The sequence below is a fragment of the Bubalus bubalis genome, chromosome X (assembly GCF_019923935.1).
Source record: "Bubalus bubalis isolate 160015118507 breed Murrah chromosome X, NDDB_SH_1, whole genome shotgun sequence".
NCBI classification, from domain to species: Eukaryota; Metazoa; Chordata; class Mammalia; order Artiodactyla; family Bovidae; genus Bubalus; species Bubalus bubalis.
Window position 1 is genome coordinate 76,246,985 of NC_059181.1, and position 26,881 is coordinate 76,273,865.

Sequence of the window (26,881 nt, forward strand, 5' to 3'; positions counted from 1 at the left end):
ACGAGACAGCAAAAGAAACACAGATGTATAGAACAGTGTTTTGGACTCTGTGGGAGAGTGTGAGGGTGGGATGATTTGGCAGAATAGCATTGAAACATGTATCTTATCATATGTGAAACAGATTGCCAGTCCAGGTTCAATGCATGATACAGGATGCTCGGGGCTGGTGCACTGTTATGACCTAGAGGGATGGGATGGGGAGGCAGGTGGGAGGGGGATTCAGGATGGGGAACACATGTACACCCATGGCTGATTCATGTCAATGTATGGCAAAACCAATACAGTATTGTAAAGTAAAAAAAAAAAAAAATTAAATTAAAAAATTAAAAAGAAATAAAATATCATGCTACTTATTGTTATAATCTAGTAATTTCAATCAAATATAATGAAAAAAGGATGATATCATTAATGTTAAGATTTTCAGATTTAGGAAACTGTAGTGGGTAAAGTTATAGTTCTGGATGCATTACTTAGTAGATATCAGGCAAGTCATTTAATCCCTGAGATTCCCCATCTATGAAATGGAAGATCATTCATTTACCTTAACTTTCATGAGACTATTGTAAGATAAATGTTCTAACATATATGAAGAGTATTTTCCATGAGCACTAAAGTGAAAGTGTATGTCACTCAGTTGTGTCCGACTCCTTGTGATCCCATGGACTCTATAGTCCATGGAATTCTCTAGGCCAGAATACTAGAGTGGGTAGCCTTTCCCTTCTCCAGGGGATCTTCCGAACCCAGGGACTGAACCCAGGTCTCCTGCCTTGTAGATGGACTCTTTACCAGCTGAGCCACAAGGGAAGCCCCATGAGTGCTAAAAGGTTAATCAAACATAAGATATTAATAAAATATAAGATACTGTTAAATTCCCCACAGGCCAACAGGCAATTCAAAACATGTGTCCTTAGGTTTTTCTGACATCACATGTTGAAAGCTCTTTGGCCACATAACCAAGTAATAGCACAAATGCCATTAAGCAACATTAAAAATGAAGAGTGATAATATGAAATGGGATTTGTGTATTTTCTACAGATTGTTCATGCTTTGTATTCACTTTCATTATTTTGAAAACCAGGAAACCAAAGTGTATTGCATGAGGTGACAATTTTCAGCAAAACGTTGCATGCCTAAACATTAAACTACAAAATGATAGGATAGTTAATTATACTTTACAGATAAGACAGAATGATGATGACAACATGGAAATTGAGCACACCAATTGATCTGGTTAGTGAAGTGAAGTCGCTCAGTCGTGTCCGACTCTTTGAGACCCCGTGAACTGTAGTCTACCAAGCTCCTCTGTCCATGGGATTTTCCAGGCAATAGTACTGGAGTGGATTGCCATTTCCTTCTCCAGGGGATCTTCCCGATCCAGGGATCGAACCCAGGTCTCCCACATTGTAGACAGATGGTTTACCATCTGAGCCCCCAGGGAAGTCCTTGATCTGGTTAGTGGCTCTCAATTATATTCTCAGAAAGGGAGCTTTCTAGAGTGAATGAAATGCATTAACCAGTACTGGACAATCTGGAAAACAGAAGTCCAAATACTTAATTCAGGGTATAAGTTTAAGAAAAGGAGTTATTCTTTGTAAATATGTTCCATATCCATAAGCTATTAAGTTTTACTATTCTGAACATCATAATCTGGTGAAATACCTAACACTATGGAAAACATATGCAAGAGAAACACAATACCGTCCTTACTTTTCATCAACAACTACAGTATTTTTAGAGTTCTGCCAACACTGAATTTAATACCTAACTAGAAGTTATAAAGACACTAGAAAACTCTCCAAACTCCACTTAACTTCTCATCATGCAAACTTCTATTCATCAAAAAGACTTAGCTTCCCTCAAATTAAAAACTTTATACTTTGGTTAAAAAAAAGTTTTCTTAAAATAATTCAACCTTGGTTTCGCCCAAGATGGGAGAGGAATGGTACAGAGAGACCACTTTCTCCCCCACAAATTCATCAAAAGATCATTTGAATGCTGAGCCACTTCCACAAAACAACTTCTGAATGTTGGCAGAGGACACCAGGCACCCAGAAAGGCAGTCTATTCTCTTCAAAAGGAGATAGGGAAAAATATAAAAGACAAAAAGACAGACAAAATAGTTAGCGATGGAGACCCACCACGGGGAGGGAGTCATGAACGAGGAGAAGTTTCCAAACACCAGGAAACCCTCTCACCAGCAGGTGTGTGGGGAGTTTTGGAATCTCAGAGGGCAACATAACTCGGAGGAAAACACACACACACACACACACACACACACACACACACACATACAAAATATGCACCTAACCACAACTGCCAGTGGACAAGCAGCCCAGATACTCATGTCTGCCACCAGTGAGCAGGGTTTGGACAGGGAGGCGCAGGCTGCATGTTTATGGTAAGGACCAGGCTGTATGTTTAGGAACAGGTAACCAATGCCCTGAGGACAATCTGAGGGAGCTAAGGTCAGAAAGCAACCCAAACTGTGGGACAGCTGGAAAGGGGAAAAAAAGAGAGAGAGAGAGAGAGAGAGAGAGAGAGAGAGAGAGAGACAACTTTCCCCAAAAGACTCACAGAACAAAGGACTGAGTGAATACCAAAGGAGAGCTAGCCCGCTGTGTACAGGCCCCTCCCCCTGCAGGAGGCAGAGAGGCAGGCATGCCACAGCCAGAGCCTGAAGGCAAGGGGCAGTCTCGGCCCCAGAGACCTGCATCCTCCACCAAACTGTGAGCAGGCTCCCAGTTGCTAACCACATCTTCCTGGGATCCTGGATGGTTGACATCTACCAGGAGGGTCACAGCTTGAGATCAGCTCCCTAGAGGAGACACACAGCACACCTGAGACAGTGCTCTCATGGCAAACCTGGGAAACTGAGCAGCCAGGACAGGGGAGGTGATTAAGATGCACAGTCCACCTGGGACAGTGTGCTCGCCAAGCACCTGATCCCCTGAGCTGCTTGAACCTGGGAAGGGCACAAAACGCAAGCCAAAATGAGTCTGTGCCCTTGGGGATACCCGAGAATCTGTACCTGAGCAACTTAGACATGGGAAGTGCATGAAACACAGGGTCTGTTTTAGACAGTACTCTGCAGAGAACCTGGAGCCTGAGCTATGTAGACACGAAAGCACAGGCTGCTGTGAGCTGGGGCAAACCCAGTGTGGTCCATACATTGCGAGCACACTCGCCACACAAACCAGCAATATTTGTTTGCAAATATTGTATTCCTCCCTCCCCAAAACACAACTGAGCGAGTGAACCTAAATAAATGACCACCTTCACCCCCTTGTATCAGGGCATAAATTAGCCACTGAAGTGACTTGCAAACACAGGAAGCCAAAATAAAAAAAAGAACAGGGAAAAGCTCTGGAAGTGACAAGTGCAACAGATTAAAACCTTGTAGTTAACATTGACTAAGATTTGGAAGAGGCCTATAGACCTTGAGAACAAGTACAAGCTGAAACAAGTAATTTATTCCTCCTTTAATTTTCATTTTTATAACCTACTATTACCTTGCAAAAAAAGACCCTATTTTTTAAAACAAATTTCATATATATATTTTATTATTTTTGTGATTGATTTCGTTTTGTACTTTTAATATTATATTTTTGAGAGTCTAACATCTACTCTAGATTTTTTAATATTTGTATTTGGTATTTGTTATTAATTTTGTACCTTTAAGGATCTAATCTACAGTATCCATTTTCACTTAGGGGTGTGATTACTGGATTGATTGCTCTCTCTCCTTTTGACTTCCCCTCTTCTCCTCCTGGTCACCTCCATCTCCCTCCTCCCTCTTTTCTTCTCCATGTAACTCTGTGAACCTCTGTGGATGTCCCTCACTGTGGAGAATTTTTTCACCATTAACCTAGATGTTTCATCACCTGTCTTGTATGGATGGAGAAGTCTTGATGCTACTGTAAGAATAAGACTGAAAACAAGAGGCAGGAGGCTTAAATCTAAACTCAAGAACACAAGAGAACTCCTGATTCCAGGGAAAATTAAGAGACAAGAGCTCATCCAAAAGCCTCCATGCCTACACTGAAACCAAGCTCCATCCAAGACCCAACAAGTTCCACAGCAAGACATATGAGGCTAACCTCTCCAGCAACACAGGAACATAGCACTGAGCATTAAAGTACAGGCTGCCCGAAGACATGCCAAACCCATAGACACCCCAAAACTGACTACTGGATACTTCATTGCACTCCAGAGAGAAGAGATCCAGTTCCACCCACCAGAACACAGACACAAGTCCCCTAACCAGGAAACCTTGACAAGCCACTGGTCCACCACCACCCACAGGAAGCAAACTCCACAATAAAGAGGAACCACAAACTTCCAGCATACAGAAAGGCCATACCAAACACAGGAATCTAAACGAAATGAAAAGGCAGAGAAATATTCAGCAGGTAAAGGAACATGATAAATGCCTACAAAAACAAGCAAAAGAGGAAGAAATAGAGAGTCTATCTGAAAAAGAATCCAGAATAATGACAGTTAAGATGATTCAAAATATTGAAAACAAAATGGAGTTACAGATAAATAGACTAGAAACAAGGATTGAGAAGATGCAAGAAATGTTTAACAAGGACCTAGAAGAAATAAAAAAGAATCAATCAATAATGAATAATGCAAGAACTGAGATCAAAAGCACTTGGAGGGAACCAACAGTAGAATAACTATGGAGAAGAGAGGATAAGTGAGGTGGAAGATAGAATGGTGGAAATAAATGAAGCAGAGAAGAAAACAGAAAAAAGAATGAAAAGAAATGAGGACAACCCCAGAAACCTCTGGGACAATGTCAAATGCCCCAACATCAAGCTGCCTGACTTCACACTATACTACAAAGCTACAGTCATCAAGACAGTATGGTATTGGCACAAAGACAGAAATATAGATAAATGGAAAATAATGCAAAGCCCAGAGATAAATCCATACACATATGGACACTTCATCTTTGATAAAGGAAGTAAGAATATACAACAGGGAAAAGACAATCTCTTTAACAAGTGGTGCTGGGAAAACTGGTCAAAGACCTGTAAAAGAATCAAACTAGAACACTTTCTAACACCATACACAAAATAAAACTCAAAATGGATTAAAGATCTAAACGTAAGACCAGAAACTATAAAACTCCTAGAGGAAAACATAGGCAAAACACTCTCCAACATAAATCACAGGAGGATCCTCTATGACCCACCTCTCAGAATAATGGAAATAAAAACAAAAATAAACAAATGGGACCTAATTAAAAGCTTATGCACAACGAAGGAAACTCTAAGCAAGGTGAAAAGACAGCCTTCAGAATGGGAGAAAATAATAGCAAACGAAGCATCTGACAAAGAATTAATCTCAAAAATATACAAGCAGCTCCTGCAGCTCAATTCCAGAAAAATAAACGACCCATCAAAAAGTGGGCCAAAGAACTAAACATACATTTCTCCCAAGACATACAGATGGTTAACAAACATATGAAAGGATGTTCAACATCACTCATTACCAGAGAAATGCAAATCAAAACCACAATTAGGTACCATCTCACACTGGTCAGAATGGCTGCTATCAAAATGTCTGGAAACAATAAACGCCGGAGAGGGTGCAGAGAAAAAGGAACCCTCTTACACTGTTGGTGGGAATGCAAACTAGTATAGCCACTATGGAGAACAGTGTGGAGACTCTTAAAAAACTGGAAATAGAACTGCCATGCAACCCAGCAATTCCAGTGCAGGGCATACACACTGAGGAAACCAGAAGTGAAAGAGACACCTGTACCCCAATGTTCATTGCAACACTGTTTACAATAGCCAAGACTTGGAAGCAACCTAAATGTCCATCAGCAGATGAATGGATAAGAAAGCTGTGGTACATATACACAATGGAATATTACTCAGCTATTAAAAAGAATACATTTGACTCAGTTCTAAAGAGGTGGATGAAACTGGAGCCTATTATACAGAGTGAAGTAAGTCAGAAAGAAAAACACCAATACAGTATATTAATGCATATATATGGAATTTAGAAAGATGGTAATGATGACCCTATATGCAAAATAGCAAAAGAGACACAGATATAAAGAACAAACTTTTCGATCTGTGGGAGAACGCGAGGGTGGGATGATTTGAGAGAATAGCATTGAAACATGTATATTACCATATGTGAAACAGATCAACAGTCCAAGTTCTATGCATGAAAACAGAACACTCAAATCCAGTACAGTGGGACAATGCTGAGGGATGGGATTGGGAGGGAGGTGGGAGGGAGGTTCAGGATGGGAGACACTTGTACATCCATTGCTGATTCGTGTGAATGTATGAAAAAAACCACCACAATACTGTAATTATTCTCCAATTTAAAAAACTAAAAATGAAATAATTCAACCTTTTGAAGAACACTCCTAAACAATAACTTAATTTTATTAACTTTAAAGTATCTAAAAAGTATAAAAACACAATTGCCAGTTGTACATAAATGTGGATTATAAATTCTCAAAACAATTTTTTGAGTTCCTAAACACTACTGATTTTAACATATAAATGCAAAAAATATGTACCATTAGTTCTTATAAAAATTTTCAATATGAAAAAAATTGACAAATGAAATCCAGTGTCATTTATATTAATAATTTGAACTTCAAGGGACACTTACAATACAGTATAACAATATTTTTGAGATAGTTTTACCTAATTTCAACTCTGAATAAGTGCTTAGATTAATGCATTAGGCAGAATCTGAATTTAGGGGAGTCTTCAGTTCAGTCACTCAGTCATGTCCGACTCTTAGCGACCCCATGAATTCCAGCACGCCAGACCTCCGTGTCCATCACCAACTCCCAAAGTTTACCCAGATTCACGTCCATCGAGTCAGTGATGCCATCCAGCCATCTCATCCTCTGTCGTCCCCTTCTCCTCCTGCCCCCAATCCCTCCCAGTATCAGAGTCTTTTCCAATGAGTCAATGCTTCACATGAGGTGGCCAAAGTACTGGAGTTTCAGCTTTAGCATCATTCCTTCCAAATAACACCCAGGGCTGATCTCCTTCAGAATGGACTGGTTAGATCTCCTTGCAGTCCAAGGGACTCTCAAGAGTCTTCTCCAACACCACAGTTCAAAGGCATCAATTCTTCGGCGCTCAGTCTTCTTCACAGTCCAACTCTCACATCCATACATGACCACAGGAAAAACCAGAGCCTTGACCAGACGAACCTTTGTTGGCAAAGTAATGTCTCTGCTTTTCAGTATGCTGTCTAGGTTGGTCATAACTTTCCTTCCAAGGAATAAGCGTCTTTTAATTTCATGGCTGCAGTCACCATCTGCAGTGATTTTGGAGCCCAAAAAAAACAAGTCTGACACTGTTTCCCCATCTATTTCACATGAAGTGATGGGACCAGATGCCATGATCTTCGTTTTCTGAATGTTGAACTTTAAGCCAACTTTTTCACTCTCCACTTTCACTTTCATCAAGAGGCTTTTTAGTTCCTCTTCACTTTCTGCCATAAGGGTGGTGTTATCTGCATATCTGAGGTTATTGATATTTCTCATGGCAATCTTCATTCCAGCTTGTGTCTTCCAGCCCAGCATTTCTCATAATGTACTCTGCATAGAAGTTAAATAAGCAGGGTGACAATATACAGCCTTGACGTACTCCTTTTCCTATTTGGAACCAGTCTGCTGTTCCATGTCCAGTTCTAACTGTTGCCTCCTGACCTGCATACAAATTTCTCAAGAGGCAGATCAGGTGGTCTGGTATTCCCATCTCTTTCAGAATTTTCCACAGTTTATTGTGATCCACAGAGTCAAAGGCTTTGGCATAGTCAATAAAGCAGAAATAGATGTTTTTCTGGAACTCTCTTGCTTTTTCCATGATCCAGTGGATGTTGGCAATTTGATCTCTGGTTCCTCTGCCTTTTCTAAAACCAGCTTGAACACCAGGAAGTTCATGGTTCACATATTGCTGAAGCCTGGCTTGGAGAATTTTGAGCAGTACTTTAGTAGCATGTGAGATGAGTGCAATTGTGTGGTAGTTTGAGCATTCTTTGGCATTGCCTTTCTTTGGGATTGGAATGAAAACTGACCTTTTCCAGTCCTGTGGCCACTACTGAGTTTCCCAAATTTGCTGGCATATTGAGTGCAGCACTTTCACAGCATCGTCTTTCAGGATTTGAAATAGCTCAACTGGAATTCCATCACCTCTGCTGGCTTTGTTCATAGTGATGCTTTCCAAGGCCCACTTGGCTTCACATTCCAGGCTGTCTGGCTCTAGTTCAGGGGAGTCTTAGGGGTATAAATTCTGATATTATCTAGTATTGTTATCAATTAATGGTAGCAACAAGGGAATGCCTCAAACTGAATATGCCTTATTAATGCCTTGTAACAGTCACACTTTCAGATAAGTCAAATGAAAAATTGTCATCCAACTGGTTAATATATTCAGCACAGGTGTTCACTATTTATTTTTCAGTTATTCGCACCTTTCCTCTTCACAGTACAGCTTGTTGCAGAAATTATACTCTTTACTTTGATATATGCACTTTATTCTAAGGCAATTCACTTTTTATTGTTTTAATTGTTTGGCCACGTCACACGGCATGTGAAATCTCAGTTCCCTGACAGGGATCCAACATCTGCCTTTTTCATTGGAAGCATGGAGTTTTAACCACTGGACTGTCAGGGAAATCTCAAGCCATTTACTTTTGATTTGCACAGTATATGCTACATAGATACCCATCTGTTAACTTCTGCAAATAAATGTTTAATGATTATGAATAAGATTTACAAAAAATCAGACTGTTCAAAAGTTGCTGTTCAAAAAACCAGGAATATAAAAAATCCACTGTAATCAATTTTAAATTGATGCAATATAACATACTGATAAGATTTATTCCCTTATTTGTAACAACTTAAAATGTTAACACACACATTAGAATATAGCTGAAATATCAATCTCTTGTCATATTTCTCCAAGGAAAAAATATAAGGTGATGTAGAGCAGATACTTGGAGAAGGCAATGGCACCCCACTCCAGTACTCTCGCCTGGAAAATCCCATGGATGGAGGAGCCTGGTAGGCTGCAGTCCATGGGGTCACTAAGAGTCGGACAACTGAGCGACTTCACTTTGACTTTTCACTTTCATACATTGGAGAAAGAAATGGCAACCCACTCCAGTATTCTTGCTTAGATTTCCCAGGGATGGGAGAGCCTGTTGGGCTGCTGTCTATGGGGTCGCACAGAGTCAGACACGACTGAATTGACTTAGCAGCAGCAGCAGCAGCAGAGCAGATACTACTGGCTGTCTTTTTAACAACAATATCCTATTCCTCAGCACCATAAGAGTTGCAATTTTAATCCAATATTAGGCAGAAAGCACCCAGAACTAGGGGATGGATCATGGCTGATTAAAACCAACTTTGGTAATTTTATTGTCTTTTGTTAGTGACTGATTTAAAAGTGAGCAGGTTATCTAGTTTAAGCCAATGAGATAAAGGAGAACTTGGGGCTTTGGTAAAGACTCCCCAGTATAATATTATAACAGAAAAAAAAAAGCACACACATGATAGGAAAAAAAAAAACCTCCCCCCCCTTGTTTCACATTTAGAGGTTTCTGTTGTGTGAAAACATGTTCTGAATCATGGCAATCATCTTGTAACTCTGGATGGAAAGCTAAGAAAAGTGCTGGGCAGCTACCCCAAGATTGATGTGATTAAGATTCTCAATTAGCAAATTATGTAACAACCAACCAACCCACCTACCAGCCTACCATCCCACCTACCCATACATCTACTCATTTAAACCACTTTTAATTGGACACTGTGTCACTTGTAGCCTTAAACAAACTTGCTATTACATAGTGGTAAACCATAGATTCCTGTAACTTACAAGTCATTTTTCAGTTTTTAAAATTTTGTATTTCTTTCTTCTTACTGGTATTATTACATTTTTGTCAAAGAGGCTCATGCTAAATTTATAAAAATCTAGACTCTAAAATAAATTAATAAGTAGTATTTTAGATGACAATCACAATGTCTTTATTTTAGTATCAATCCATGAAAGAGTTGGTTCGTTTATAAGTCTAAGAAGCAAGTTTTCATCCTACTTTAATATTATCATATCAGAAAAGGGGAAACGATGTTCAGTATTATGCAAAAGTGAAACAGGGCAGAAAAAGCACAAGTTCTTCTCAATATTTTAGAAATATAAAATCTCTCCTCACTAAAGAAACTATATGACATTATGCAATTAATAAGCATCCATCTTTCACCTTGAGCAAACTCCAGGAGGTGGTGAAGGACAGGGAAGCCTGGTGTTCATGGGGTCACTAAGAGTTGGACACAACTGAGACTGAACAACAACAATATCTTTCATCTAAGAACTCTTTGGGTTTTTGTGAATTATGTGTGAATTAATGTATTGTGCTTTTTCATAGTCTGTTGAATGTTTAAAACCAGAAATAATAGTTGTTTTTATTCTCTCACATAAACTACAAAAATATCCTGTGGGGTACTAACTACAATCACAACAACTAAAGTATACTGGATTTATCCCTCATCTTCTGTACACTGGGAGTTAGGCACTTTAATTCCCCATTATAGATGTAACTACTTTATACTACTAAATGATATTCTAGTAAGTTAAATAAGTAAATGTACTTCTGTACGTGCTAGTCTTCACAAAGAAAATACTTTATACATTTGGTTTAATGGTTTCCTTAACACACACACATATATTTATTTATCTGATGACTGAAATACACTGTGATACAATGGAAACAGCACAAACTTTTGCGTTAGATAGATGTGGGTTGAAATCCTGCCTGTCCTATCTCTGGCTCTGCCTAGTGTAGCACAGATTAAGTGAAATTGAATGAAATAAATTATGTAAGGAACCTAGTTATAGCAGTTGCCAAAAAGATAATATCCAATAAATGCTATAGTCCTTTTACTCTTCCCTTCCATAAGTCAACTGTAATAATCACAATATTTGTTCAAAGAAAAATAATCTATGTATAGCAGAAGTATTTCTGGCCCAAACTACAGGTTATCTCATTTATTACTAGCAGCATCCAAGGTAACAAAGCACTCATAAAGCAAAACAATCTAGGTAGTTCTTTATAGAATTTGTGAGAATTGAACTTATGCTATTTTATTTTAATATTCAGCTTATGTTGTTGTTATTGTTGTTTAGTCACTAAGTCATGTCCAACTCTTTGGTGACTCTATGGACAGTAGCCTACCAGGCTCCTCTCTCCATGAGATTTTCCTGGCAAGAATACTGGAGTGGGTTGCCATTTCCTACTTCAGAGGATCTTCCCAACCCAGGGATCAAACTGGCGTCTCCTAAATTGGCAGGCAGGTTCTTTACCATTGAGCCACCAGGGAAGCCCAACTATGCAATAATGAAAAAGTACTAACTTTTGTAGTCAAAAGATCACTAAAACTCTTAGACTGAACACTTAAGAATTATTTCTGAAAATAAGTAAAGTAAACAATGAAAAACAATGTGCTATCCAGTATGTTTACATTAGAATATGGTGTTACTGACTTGCCATGTATCAATACAGGTATTTTCCAAAAAGTGGTGTTGAGTTTACACTGATCTACTTGCATCCTTGCCCTATCCTCCTTGTAATCAAAGATTAAAAATCAAAAGGCTTCTGGTTATAGCTATAATACTGTTTGTAGCCAAGAGACAGCCAATGTTCTTCCTTGATGAAATGTCAAGCAACATATGAGAGAATCAAATCACAAATTTTAGCCTAATAAATGTCAACTCTACAAGCCTACTCATCTGGTCTAAAATGGGAAGAGAAGTCATAACACTTCAGCATTTGTATCATTACAAAGCTATCTTTACATGGTATTTTGAAAATTTACCAAAATATTAAAAACAATATTCTACATAGGAAATATATCAGGGATTAATGTTTGACTTCTCTCTATATGCTTCATGTAGCTAACTACAATAATCTCTTGGTGTTAGTGACCATTTAAGTATAAGATTTTCAATATTTTGACATTTGATCAGACTGTGAATTTGACTTGCATATGCTGAGAGAGTAGTGTACAAGATCAAGATAATTAGTAACAGAAACTAAATGATTGCCCAGCATTTGCATATAACTAAAAGATACTCAGAAGTGATAATAACTTCCTTTATGGAGAAAAAAAAAATGCTCATTAAGTGAGCCTAAGGATGAGTAGAAAATTAAAATTAACTTGTGGTATATGGCTACAGACAGAAAACACATGATTCTCAATAGAAAACAGACTCTCTTAAAAAAAAAGCCAATGGAAAAGAAGACATAAAACTGTTCCTCTTTGCAGAAAACATAGCTGTCTTTGCAAAAATCCCAAGGAATCTACAGAAAAATTCCTAAAATAAGCAAGTTGATCAAGATTTCAGGATACAAGACGAATGCATAAAAACTAATTGTATTTCTAGATACTAAAAAGGAACATGTGAAAGAGGAGAGTGAAAAAGGTGGCTTAAAACTCAACGTTCAAAATACTAAGATCATGGCATCGCACAACCAATGCTTCACAAGCTGAATGAATTGGGCTACAAAGTTTTGCCTCATCCGCCATATTCACCTGACCTTTCACCAACCGACTACCACTTCTTCAAGCATCTTGACAACTTTTTGCAGGGAAAATGCTTCCAAAACCAGCAGGAGGTAGAAAATGCTTTCCAAGAGTTTGTCAAATCCCAAAGCATGAATTTTTATGCTATAGGAATAAACAATCTTATTTCTCATTGGTAAAAATGTGTTGAAAGGTAATTGTTCCTATTTTGATTAATAAAGATATGTGCTGCTGCTGCTGCTAAGTCACTTAAGTCGTGTCTGACTCTGTGTGACCCCATAGACAGCAGCCCACCAGGCTCCCCTGTCCCTGGGATTCTCCAGGCAAGAATAATGGAGTGGGTTGCTATTTCCTCCAATGAATGCATGCATGCTAAGTCGCTTCAGCCGTGTCTTACTCTGTGCGACCCTATGGACAGCAGCCCTCCAGGCTCCTCTGGATTCTCCACAGGATTCTCCAGGCAAGAATACTGGAGTGGGTTGCCATTTCCTTCTGCAAATAACAATATGTGTTGAATCCTAGTTACAATTATTTAAAATTCACTGTCTGAAACTACAACTACTTTTTCACAAACTAATCACTTTTGGAAGTTCCAAACGTGAAAATGAAGAGAACAGGAATCAAAAACAAGATGATTTCCTCTGCATTCAAAATGTATCATATCAGTCTTTAGAAATTATAAACACTAATTGTCATGAAGAGTAGAGAAATCAGAGGCCTTGAAACAGCAAAAGTACCTCTCAAAGGGCCTGAGTATGACTGTCACTATATTCTAGCCAAGTAGTATTCATAGACACACAATAAAGTTATCAAATATTTATTCCTGCTTTTGTTAAAGCATATGACTTTACAGCTGAGGTCATCTTTTGTTCTAAATCAGTCTACACTGGCTCTGAACAGTATCAGAGTTATACTTTTCTTACTGAATGCCATTTAGCATATGAAAATTATAATCTGTATCTGACATTTCAAAGGCTGTCCTTTTACATAAAATCATAGAAAATTAACTGTGTATTAATGGCAGAAAATGCTAGTTACCTGACAGATATGAATATAGGTTAAGAAATCAATGACAAGTATCCCAACTTTTAAAGGGCTCAGGTCATACTTACCACTGTGCCACAACAAGGCTATGTATGATGACAGTACACATTCTAAAAAATCTCTAGGAACTTGGATTTTAAGTTTTAATTACTATTATAGAGTTGACATTGATGTTTTAAATCCCTTGACTTTATCACTACTTCAAAAATTGCACTAAACTACGTGATGGTTACCTTTCAGCCCATTAACCATGTAATCTGAAAAAATAAACTATTCTAATTGTTTTAAAACAATGAATTATTTCACTTAGAAGGAGATACTGAAAGCATTACTTCTGCCGTTCTCTCATGATTTACAAAAATATGCCCCAAAATGTCATCACCACTGAATTTGTTTTTTTAATTCAAAATTATAATTTTGCATTTTGCTATACTGAATATTATCTAAGAAGAGTTAGAAAAACATTGAACTAGGATTAAAAAACCCTGGGTTTTAATCTAAGAGTCCACTACTACTTAGGGTTTCCCTGGTGGCTCAGTGGTAAAGAATCTGCCCACCAATGCAGGAGACGTGGGTTCAATCCCTGAGTCGGGAAGATGCCCTAGAGAAGGAAATGGCAACCCACTCCAGTACTATTGCCTAGGAAATCTCATGAACAGAGGAGCCTTGTGAGCTACAGTCTGTGGGGTCGCAAAAGAGTCAGACACGACTGAGTATGCATGCATGCCACCGCTAACTAGCTTAGATATGGATTTCACATTTATCAAGCCAGATGACCTTCAGCAAATTAAACTCTTTGAGCATCACTGAGGACTCTAAAAAATCGAACTAACACTATTTACTCTATACTAGCATAGGACTGTTGTAAGGATCAAACAAGAAAATGTATTTAAAGAGCTTGGTGAATTACAAATTATTAATGTAAGATTATCTAAACAAAGAAAACTTAAAGTTACATTTTAGTGTTTTCTTCCAGTTTTACTGCAATATAACTGACATATATCACTGTATAAGTTTAAGGTACACAGCATAATGATTGATTTACTACATACATCATGAAGTGACTATCACAATAAGTTTAGTGAACATTCATCATCTCATACAGATACAAAATTAAATAAATAGAAAAAATATTTTTTCTTGTGTTGAGAATTCTCGGGATTTACTCTCTCAAAACTTTCATATATAATACAAAGCAGTGCTTATTATATTAATCATGTTGTAAATTACCTCTCTAGTAGTTATAACTGAAAGTTTGTACCTTTTGATTGTCTTCATCCAATCCTCCCTGTACCCCATTGCCACCCCTTACTACAATGTCACTGGTAACCACAAATATGATTTCTTTTTCTCTTTTCTGTGAGTTTGCTTGTTTTTGAAGTTTAATTACAATGACACTGATGAACCTAGAGGATATTACGCTAAGTGAATTAAGTCAGACAGAGAAAGATAAATACTGTATAGCACTTACAAGTGAAATCTAAAAAATAATACAAATGAACAAACATAACAAAACTGAAAGTTATATTTTTTAGAAGGCAAGCATATCATGGAGACTTGTAGCAACCAATGCCATGTAAATTCTTACTGTTGGCTTCTTCTGAAAAGATGTGAATATGAAGTCATTAATGTCATTTATTGTAAATAAATACTTATCATACCATGCATAACAAAACACTTCCACATGTTGAATGGTTTTGTCTGTCCTGCTAAGAGCAATAGCTTCTTCATTTTCATGGATCTTCTCTTGCCATGCTGGACATTCATTCACAATATCACTGTTTTCCTAAACAAAATACAGATGAGAAATTCTAATTAAATTGGGTAATCTGAACTTCTACTTTTCTGAGAAAATTTATATCTTTCTAAATTCATGCCTTTCCTTCCAACCCATCAAAACTCAAAGGATATCACTTCAGGGTCATTGAAGCAACTCCAGCATAGTGTGCAACTTTAAAGGAAGGAAAGGAAAATAATGTGTAAAAATCTATCTTATCAAAAGCTAATTCTGGTTTACCAATTTCTATCAGGATATGTGACGTTTTGATGCATTCATTTGGATGTGGCTGTTGTGACACTGCTTAAGAACTAGGACAACAAACCTTCCATCTGCTAAGACTCAACCATATCTGATGCACATATTGTGTGGGCTAAGTCACTTCAGTTGTGTCTAATTATTTGTGACACTAAGAACTGTAGCCCTCCAGGCTACTCTGTCCATGGAATTCTCTAGGCAAGAATACTAGAGTGGGTTGCAATGCCCTCCTCCAGGGGATCTTCCCAACTCAGGGATCAAACTCATGTCTTTTATGTCTCCTGCATAGAAAGGCAGGTTCTTTATCACTAGCACTAACTGTGAAGCCTGGTGCAAATATTACTTGTTACCAAAATAGTTTTAAAACTTTGTTGTCAAAACAGCAGGCCCAAAATTACTTCATTCTACTTAATTTCAGATATTTGAAGGTTGGTCAGTAGCTGTGTCAAATCTTGATTATACGTAAAAGTATTTTTGAAAAGTACTCACCCCAGTATAACTAAAGACTTTATAATAATCAAACTAAATATTTTATATTTAGAAATACACTAAAAATAAGAATGCATAATAAAGTATATAAACTCTTACTAGGGCTTCCCTGGTGGCTCAGATGGTAAAGAATCTAGGGCTTCCCTGGTGGCTCAGATGGTAAAGAATCCGACTGCAATGCAGAAGACCTGGGTTCAATACTTGGGTTGGGAAGATCTCCTGGAGAAGGAAATGGCAACCCTCGCCAGTACTCTTGCCTGGGAAATCCCATGAACAGAGGAGCCTGGAAGACTACAGTCCATGGGGTCACAAAGAGTTGGACATAACTCTTGCCTGGGAAATCCCATGAACAGAGGAGCCTGGAAGACTACAGTCCATGGGGTCACAAAGAGTTGGACATAACTGAGGAGCTAACACACTTTCAAATTCTTACTAAGGATTGAAAGTGGCCTTTTAAATTTTTCAATAATTTCCAATTATATTCTATGGAGAAAATCACATCATACAATATTTGAATACAGGGGATTTCTGAAGATGTCAAGAAACCTTTCCAAATCTGAAGGGCCACTTTTTAATCTGTTTAAAATTTTATTCTACTTGATACACATTTCTCAGAGAAAAAACAATATTTAATGTATTATATATGCTCAATAAACTAGTAGTGAGATATAATAGCCTTTGTTTTAAGTAAATTCACCTCAGAAAGTTTCAAAACTTACAGATTTCACAAAGTAGGCAATAATTATTTTTAAAAGGCTCTACTGTCTTGAATTTAACATTTTAAACCAACAAAGAGTAGCAGCAGACAGTTCTTATTATCAAGTATAATTATTAGATAATCATAAACATCCCAACACAAAAGAAGAGGAGGTGAAGTATAGGAGCTTTGAACAGGGTTACCAACCTGAAAAAAAGAAGCATGTGAAGAGACAAAGGATAAGATGACAAAGTCAAGATGCTGGAGTAGTAAAAGAAGCATTAAAATAAATGTCTACAAAAATACCTTGTTTTAATAAATCTAATCTATTACCAAAATTTATTTTTAAAAAATCCCTTCACTCACCCAAAATTTTCCATTCAGACAATTAAGATATTTATATTTAGGTTGCCATTGTTCTGAGAATCTAGGCTAAATTTTCTCATGGAAGGACTGAATATGCTTCAATATAAGGTGACCCTCACACACACTTGCCAAGGATTACATTCAAAAAATGGTTCCTGATCAACATAAAATAATCGAGGCATATTGATAAAAAAATAGCTAAATGAATCTATTTACATCATTTACTTTCTTGATTTATACATAGCTTGAATTATTACATGAAATGTTACTTCACAAATATTGCTTGTTTTTCCACAGTCTAACTGCATATTGAATTGCATTCAAACTGAATCTTCAGTACATCTTCAATGTCAATTTCTTTGTCATCACTACAGGTACTTTTTGAGTCACTTATTAAATCAATCAAGAAAACTAAAATGCTTAGTTTGATACTTGGTACATGATAAGTGCTTAATAAGTCTTAGCTGTGTTAGTATTAGTTACCTGAATACAATGTTCTAGAATCTATCACCCTTCTTCCCCAAATGTCTAAACACTTCTGAGATACAGCAGTTTCTTAGTCTATGTATGATGCTCTCAGAAGGAATTCCATATCAAGCTACAATTACCATTTATAGAAAATTAGGACAGTTTTTAATATCTCATAAAAATTGGTAAATTCCAAGACATAACCAACTCTGCATGTAAAATGTATGCTGTAAATATTATAAAAAATACTTTAGAATGATGTCTAACTTTGGAGTAGTGAAATTCTATTCTGAGGGGGAAAATTACTAAACATATATGAAATTTCTTTCCTTGTTTTTTTGTTTTTAATTATTCTATCAGGTGACTTCTATATAAGCAAAACCACCAATGACAGATCATTTCAAATTAATGTATCTTCCCAAAATACTTAGATTTTCCCCCCAAAACATACTAACTGAAAGAACTAGTAATATGTGAGATTTTGTAAGGATAGAGATATTTTTTTGAAAGAATATTTTGGAGAAAAATACTTGCCTGATACTTGTGTATACAGAGTAATTAGAACATGGTATCAAATATATATGACTTATTCTTCAGTCATCATATTTATTTATACTTAAAAAGGGATGCTACTATATTTTAGTAGCGTTGGGATATTAGCTGAAAAGGTGACTACAGAATTTTTGTTAAATAAGTAAATAAAAATTATCAACCCTATAATACAGATGAACCTTCATGTCTTCTTCAACACAGAGTAATTATATGACACAAAATACAATCTAGTAAATTAAAAAAGAAGATAAGGGAGAACAAGATGGTGGAGGAGTAGGTGGACATGGAGTACATCTCTCTCCATGGATACACCTTCAGACACAGAAGGGCATGCAGAACACCAGCTGAGAGCAGACAGGAGTACCTGACCAGCAGAAAAGAATATATAGAACCATGCAAAACTCAGCAGGATGAAGGAATTAGGGGAAAAAACAGGAGTGTTAGTAGGACTGAACCTCCCCTCGGTGGGTGGGGGAACTGAAGCAAGGGTCCGATTCCCACACTGGGGCAATCGTCTGAGTGAGAGGAGAAACATTTAAGGCTGAGAGTGAAACAACTGATCTGTGGCAGCCTAAATGGAATGAGAATCAGTCCTTGCCACAGCCATACATACCCCAGACAGGGAAGCAGGTCCCCTAGAAGGTGCAGCCACTGGGAGCTGGAGTTTAGGGATTGTGGAGCAACCCCAGGTCAAGGGCTGCTGTTGACTGTGGAGGAAACAGATCGAGGAGATGTAAGGGAGGAGATTGTGGTGGGAAATGCCTATGGAAGAAAGCCAAGCAGCCATGGAAGCAAGGCAATATTGCTGAGTCATGCGTAGGGGGTGGGGCTATCAAAAAGCCTCTCTCTTTCCATGCCAGGATCCAGCAGCTGAAGGATTCAGAGGCTGACCCATCAAACGCCTGACACACTGAACTACAGAGTAGGACCCCACCCAGGGTGCTCCTTTAAGTGCCTGACAGGCAGACCTACAAAGTAGGACCCCAGACAGCAGGGCCCCTCTATGTGCTTGACATGCCAATCAACAGAGATGGAACCCAGGAAAGGGAGCCCTGTAAGTGCCTGAACAGTCAGAGCTATGGAGAAAGACTGGCCAAAGAGGCCTTCTGATTGCCAGCTACAAGAGGCTCGGAAAAAGACTCTGATAGGGCCATAACTTCTTTGGCAGAGGAAGTCCATGTCCCTGAATACTTTGCACTGCCAGGGTCTCCACAAGCCAATCAGCTGCGCCACCTTCACACACAAACTGCACTGGGGCAGAGCTGCCACAGGCCAAAAAATAAAACCTCTTGCGTCTATGCACACAGGGTCACTTTGGTCACGTCTAACTCTTTGTGACCCTGTGGACTGTGGCCTGCCAGGCTTCTCTGTCAGAGAGGGGGGTTCTCCAGGCAAGAATACTGGAGCATATTGGCCAATACTGGTTGCCATAACCTTCTAGAGCACGATATTTCCTGCTGCCCCAGCCGCCAATTCCCCTGAGTACCTGGTGCTGCCATAACCTGTGACCCAAGAAGTTGCACCACCTCCACACCTGGTCCTCACTGGGGCAGATCCAAGTCCTCCAGGGCAGCCTCAGGAGCAAACCCCAGTGGACGACGCACATGCAGAGGTGGAAGTAAAACCACAACTGAAACCCAGGGGCAGTGTGGCTAGGGTAGAAGACGCAAAACCAGATGTATAAGCTGCAGATTTACCCTACACGATGAACTAGGCAGACTCTATGTCCAGGAATATATAAAAGGACATTGAGAGCTTTCACAAAAGAAAACACACTAGTTCTGATATCTATGGACACTGGCAGCAAGAACACACAGAAGTAGGACCAGATTAGAATCTGAGCTGCCCCTACAACAGGTCCAGAGGTCAGCACAGTGTTGGAGGGCATCCTAGGGAGGTGAGGTGGACTTTTCCCAGGGAGGGAAATGACTCTGACAGCAGTGACTCAATAAAATAAAAACACTTATTAGTCTTATGTTTTGACTTGTTCTGTAGAATCTTAAGGATTTTTACGTTTTACTTTTTTTTTTTTCTGGTTTCTTTTTCTCCCCCACCGCCCCCCACCCCCGCCCTGTTGTACTTGTCGGTTTTACTGGCACTATGAAATCTAGGTAAATTCCTGAGCTTTTTTATTTTCTCAGTCACATTTTTATTGTTATTATAAACCTCTGCCTCTATGTTGGGCTTTTGCAGTTCTGTGGAATTTTCCTTTTTTTTTTTTCTTCCTTTTTTTTTTCCTCTCCTTTTTTACTTTTAATTTTTAAAAACCTATTACTATGTTTTCTACATTTATTCCTTTGTTTGCTTTTCCTACTGTTCTTTTCCCCTTGCAATTAACATTTAATGTATATAAACCTTTATCTTCCTCTATTTAACTTTGCATATCTATTCTTTCTTCTGTTCCTTTCCTCTCAACATATTTGTTACACTGCTTTATTCCCCACTTGGCACCTTGCTTTAATTTTGTTTTCCAATTTGTGCTTTAGTTAGTTTTCATTCTTAACTGGAAGAAATAATTTTTGGTTTCCTTTGTTCGCCAGGTCAATGTACTGTACTTTATTTTTGTTAGACTGTTTTAATTATGCTTATGGGTGTATATCGGAGAAGGCAATGGCAACCCACTCCAGTACTCTTGCCTGGAAAATCCCATGGACAGAGGACCCTGGTAGGCTGCAGTCCATGGGGTCGCTAGGAGTCGGACACAACTGAGCAACTTCCCTTTCACTTATCACTTTCATGCATTGGAGAAGGAAATGGCAAGTCACTCCAGCGTTCTCGCCTGGAGAATCCCAGGGACAGGGGAGCCTGGTGGGCTGCCGTCTCTGGGGTTGCACAGAGTCGGACACGACTGAAGAGACTTAGAAGCAGCCTGGGTGTATATGTATATGCGTTTATTCAGTCACACTTTTTATTACTGTTATAAATCTCTACCTGTTGGGCTTTTGCAGTTCTGTGGGATGGGGAGGGAGATATATGTATACCTATGACTAATTCATGTTGAGCTTTGACAGAAAACAACAAAATTCTGTAAATCAATTATCCTTCAATTAAAAAATAATTAACTCGGGCAGTCCTAAGATAGCAGAGGAATAGGACGGGGAAACCACTTTCTCCCCGACAAATTCATCAAAAGAACATTTAAACGCTGAGTAAATTCCACAAAACAACTTCTGAATGCCAGCAGAGGACATCAGGCACCCAGAAAAGCAGCCCATTGTCTCAGAAAGGAGATAAGAAAAATATAAAAGACAAAAAAAGAGGCAAAAGAGGGAGGGACGGAGCTCCATCCTGGGAAGGGAGTCTTAAAAAGAGAGAAGTTTCCAAACATCAGGAAACACTCTCACTGCAGAGTCTATGGCAAGCCTTGGAAGCACAGATGGCAAAAAAATAGGGAGGAAAAATAATTAAATAATTAAAACCCACAGATTATGAGCCCAACGGTAACTCCCCCAGTGGAGAAGCAGCGCAGATGTCTGTACCCACCACTAGCAAGTGGGGGCTGGGCATGGAGGCAAGGGCTGCTTTGCTTAGAGTAAAGACCAGGCATGAATGCCCTGAGGATAATCACAGCGAACTAATTTGGGCTAGCAAAGCAAACTGTGGGATAGCTACCACACGAAAAGCCCTAAGACACTGCCAGGCCCGCACAACAGAACAAAGGGCTGAACAGAACTAGCCGGCTGCAGACCATCCCCCTCTGATGACAGGCAGCCAGAGCCGGAAGGGGGCAATCGCAGCCCCAGAGTGACATTATTTACCTAACTGCAAGCAGGCTTCTTTGCTAACTAAGAATTCTTGGGGTTCTGGACAGTCATCATCAGCCTAAGAAGGTGTGCCGGTTGTACACCCAGAAAACCAAGTGGCAGGGACAGGAGAGGCGATAAGTGGCAGTGACCGCACTCGCCAAAAACCTCATCAACCGAGATGCTCGGAGCTGGGAAGGGCACAAAACGCAGGCTCAACAGAGTCTGTGCCTCTGAGGACTACCCAAGTGCCTAAACCTGAGAAGCTTAGACCTGGGAGGTGTATGCAGCCCAGGGCCGGCCTCGGACGGTTACTGGCAGAGCAACCTAGAGCCTGAGCTGTGTGGGCAAGGAGGGTGCACGCGCCATGAGTGGGGGCAGGCCCAATGTGGCTGAGACACAGCAAGCACACGCCAGTGTTATTTGTTTGCAGAGTCCCACCCTTCCGACAGCGCGACTGAACAAGTGAGGCTAAAAAAAAAAGTGTCCACCACCGCCCCCCTTGTGTCAGGGCAGAAATCAGACACTGAAGAGACAAGCAAACAGAAGCTAAAAGCAAGGGAACCGCCTTGGAAGTGACAGGTGCAACAGATTAAAACCCTGTTCTTAGTACCAACTACATAGGAAGGGGCCTATAGATCTTGAGAAATTTAAGACGGACCAAGGAACTATCCGAAAATGAACTGACCCAATACTGTCCACAACAACACCAGTGAAAGTCCTAGATATATTTTTACAGTTTTTATGATCATGCTTTTTTTTTTTCTTTTTTTTTAACTTTTTAAAATTTTTAAGTTCTCTATTACTCCTTTAATTTTCATTTTGATAACCTACTATTACTTTTCAAAAAAAAAAAAAGATGATACTGGATGCTTGGGGCTGGTGCACTGGGACGACCCAGAGGGATGGTATGGGGAGGGAGGAGGGAGAGGGGTTCAGGATGGGGAACACGTGTATACCAGTGGCGGATGCATGTTGATATATGGCAAAACCAATACAATATTGTAAAGTTAAAAAATAAAATAATTTTTTTTTAAAAAAAGACCATTTTTTAAAGCAAACTTCGTATTTTTGTTTCATGACTTTTGTGACTTTTTTTTTCCTTCTTCTTTTCTTTAATATTGTATTTTTGAAAATCCAACCTCTACTCTAGATTTTTAATCTTTGCTTTTGGTATTTGTTATCAATTTTGTACCTTTAAGAACCCAATCTTCAGTACGCATTTTTACTTGGGAGCGAGATTATTGGCCTGATTGCTCTTTCCCCTTTTGGACTCTGCTTTGTCTCCACCAGGTCACCTCTGCCTCCTCCTTCCCCCTTTTCTTCTCTACCAAACTCTCTGAATCTCTGTGTGTTCCAGACGGTGGAGAACACTTAGGGAACTGATTACTGGCTGGATCTGTCTCTCTTCTTTTCATTCCCCCCTTTTATCCTCCTGGCCACCTCTGTCTCCTTCCTCCCTCTTCTCTTCTCTGTATAACTTCATGAACATCTTTGAGCACTCCAGACTGTGAAGCACACATAAGGAAGTGATTACTAGCTAGCTTGCTCTCTCCTCTTTTGATTCCACTTCATCTCATTCGGGTCCCCTCTAACTCCCATCTCCCTCTTCTCTTCTCCATGTAACTCTGTGAACCTCTCTGGGTGTCCCTCACTGTGGAGAAACTTTTCATCTTTAACCTAGATGTTTTATCACTGATGCTATATATAATGAGAAGTCTTGAGACTACTGTAAAAATAAGATTGAAAACTAAAAGCAGGTGACTTAAGTCCAAATCCTGAGAACACCAGAGAACTCCTGACTCCAGGGAACATTAATCAATAGGAGCTCATCAAACGCCTCCATACCTACACTGAAACCAAGCACCACCCAAGGGCCAACAAGTTCCAGAGCAAGACATACCATGCAAATTCTACAGCAACACAGGAACACAGCCCTGAGCTTCAACATACAGGCTGCCCAAAGTTACTCCAAAACCACTGACATCTCATAACTCGTTATTAGACACTTCACTGCACTCCAGAGAGAAGAAATCCAGCTCCACCCACCAGAACACCAACACAAGCTTCCCTAACCAAGAAACCTTGACAAGCCACCGATAACAACCCCACCCACAGCAAGGAAACTCCATAATAAAGAGAACTCCACAAACTGTCAGAATACAGAAAGGCCACCCCAAACTCAGCAATATAAACAAGATGAAGAGACAGAGGAATACAGAGTAGGTAAAGGAACAGGATAAATGCCCAGCAAACCAAACAAAAGAGGACGAGATAGGGAAACTACCTGATAGAGAATTACGAAAAAAATGATAGTGAAAATGATCCAAAATCTTGAAATAAAAATGGAATCACAGATAAATAGCCTGGAAACAAGGATTGAAAAAATGCAAGAAAGGTTTAACAAGGAACTAGAAGAAATAAAAAAGAGTCAATATATAATGAATAATGCAATAAATGAGATAAAAAACAATCTGGAGGCAACAAATAGTAGAATAAAGGAGGGAGAAGATAGGGTTAGTGAAGTAGAAGATAGAATGGTAGAAATAAATGAATCAGAGAGGAAAAAAGAAAAACGAATTAAAAGAAATGAGGACAATCTCAGAGACCTCTAGGACACAGTTAAACACTCCAACATTCGAATCATAGCAGTCACAGAAGAAGAAGACAAAAAGAAAGACCATGAGAAAATACTTGAGGAGAAAATAGTTGAAAACTTCCCTAAAATGGGGAAGGAAATAATCACCCAAGTCCAAGAAACCCAGAGAGTCCCAAACAGGATAAACCCAAGGCAAAACACCCCAAGACACATATTAATCAAATTGACAAAGGTCAAATACAAAGAACAAATATTAAAAGCAGCAAAGGAAAAACAACAAATAACACACAAGGGGATTCCCATAAGGATAACAGCTGATCTTTCAACAGAAACTCTTCAGGCCAGGAGGGAATGGCAAGGCATACTGAAAGTGATGAAAGAAAATAACCTACAGCCCAGATTACTGTACCCAGCAAGGATCTCATTCAAATATGAAGGAGAAATCAAAAGCTTTACAGACAAGCAAAAGCTGAGAGAATTCAGCACCACCAAACCAGCTCTCCAACAAATGCTAAAGGATCTTCTCTAGACAGGAAGCACAGAAAGGGTGCATAAACTCGAACCAAAACGATAAAGTAAATGGCAATGGGATCATACTTATCAATAATTACCTTACACGTAAATGGGTGGAATGCCCCCAAAAGACAAAGACTGGCTGAATGGATACAAAAACAAGACCCCTATATATGTTGTCCACAAGAGACCCACCTCAAAACGGGACACATAGAGACTGAAAGTGAAGGGCTGGAAAAAGATATTCCATGCAAATAGAAATAAAAAGAAAGCAGGAGTAGCAATACTCATATCAGATAAATTAGACTTTAAAACAAAGGCTGTGAAAAGAGACAAAGAAGGACACTACATAATGATCAAAGGATCAATCCAAGAAGAAGATATAATAATTATAAATATATATGCACCCAACATAGGGGCACCGTAATATGTAAGACAAATGCTAACAACTATGAAAGCGGAAATGAACAATAATACAATAATAGTGGGAGACTTTAATATCCCACTCACACCTATGGTTGATCAACTAAACAGAAAATTAACAAGGAAACACAAACTTTAAATGATACACTAGACCAGTTAGACCTAATTGACATCTATAGGACATTTCACCCCAAAACAATGAATTTCACCTTTTTCTCAAGCGCACACGGAACCTTCTCCAGGATAGATCACTTCCTGGGCCATAAATCTTGCCTTGGTAAATTCAAAAGAACTGAAATCATTCCAAGCATCTTTTCTGACCACAATGCAGTAAGATTAGATCTCAATTACAGGAGAAAAACTATTAAAAATTCCAACATTTGGAGGCTGAACAACACACTGCCGAATAACCAACAAATCACAGAAGAAATCAAAAAAGAAATCAAAATATGCATAGAAACAAATGAAAATGAAAACACAACAAAGCAAAACCGATGGGACACTGTAAAATCAGTGCTAAGGGGAAAGTTCATAGCAATACAGGCATACCTCAAGAAACAAGAAAAAAGTCAAATAATAACCTAATTCTACACCTAAAGCAACTAGTAAAGGAAGAAATGAAGAACCCTAGGGTTAGTAGAAGGAAAGAAATCTTAAAAACTAGGGCAGAAATAAATGCAAAAGAAATAAAGGAGACCATAGCAAAAGTCAACAAAGCCAAAAGCTGGTTCTTTGAAAGGACAAATAAAATTGACAAACCATTAGCCAGACTCATCAAGAAACAAAGGGAGAAAAATCATATCAATAAAATTAGAAATAAAAATTGACAGATCACAACAGACAAGACAGAAATACAAAGTATTGTAGGAGACGACTATCAGCAATTATATGCCAATAAAATGGACAACTTGGAAGAAATGGACAAATTCTTAGAAAAGTACAACTTTCCAAAACTGAACCAGGAAGAAATAGAAAATCTTAACAGACACATCACAAGCACGGAAATTGAAACTGTAATCAGAAATATTCCAGCAAAAAAAAAGCCCAGGTCCAAATGGCTTCACAGCTGAATTCTACCAAAAATTTAGAGAAGACCTAACACCTATCCTACTCTAACTACTCCAGAAAATTGCAGAGGAAGGTAAACTTCCAAACTCATTCTATGAGGCCACTTTCACCCTAATACCAAAACCTGACAAAGATGCCACAAAAAAAGAAAACTATAGGCCGATATCACTAATGAACATAGATGCAAAAATCCTTAACAAAATTCTAGCAATCAGAATCCAAAATCACATTAAAAAGATTATACACCATGACCAAGTGGGCTTTATCCCAGGGATGCAAGGATTCTTTAATATCTGCAAATCAATCAATG

General features: G+C 38.7%; 1 protein-coding gene across 4 annotated transcripts in view; it reads right to left on the reverse strand.

Moving 5' to 3' along the window:
- The window catches only part of CHM (CHM Rab escort protein), a 240,436-nt gene that overhangs the window by 129,878 nt on the left and 83,677 nt on the right, over positions 1 to 26,881 (reverse strand). For all 4 annotated transcript variants that reach the window (XM_006078988.4, XM_044937402.2, XM_006078989.4 and 1 more), the window contains one exon: positions 15,280 to 15,404. In XM_006078988.4, the coding sequence (XP_006079050.1) occupies positions 15,280 to 15,404 (125 nt within the window). Of the gene's footprint in view, positions 1 to 15,279; positions 15,405 to 26,881 lie in introns of those variants that run through there.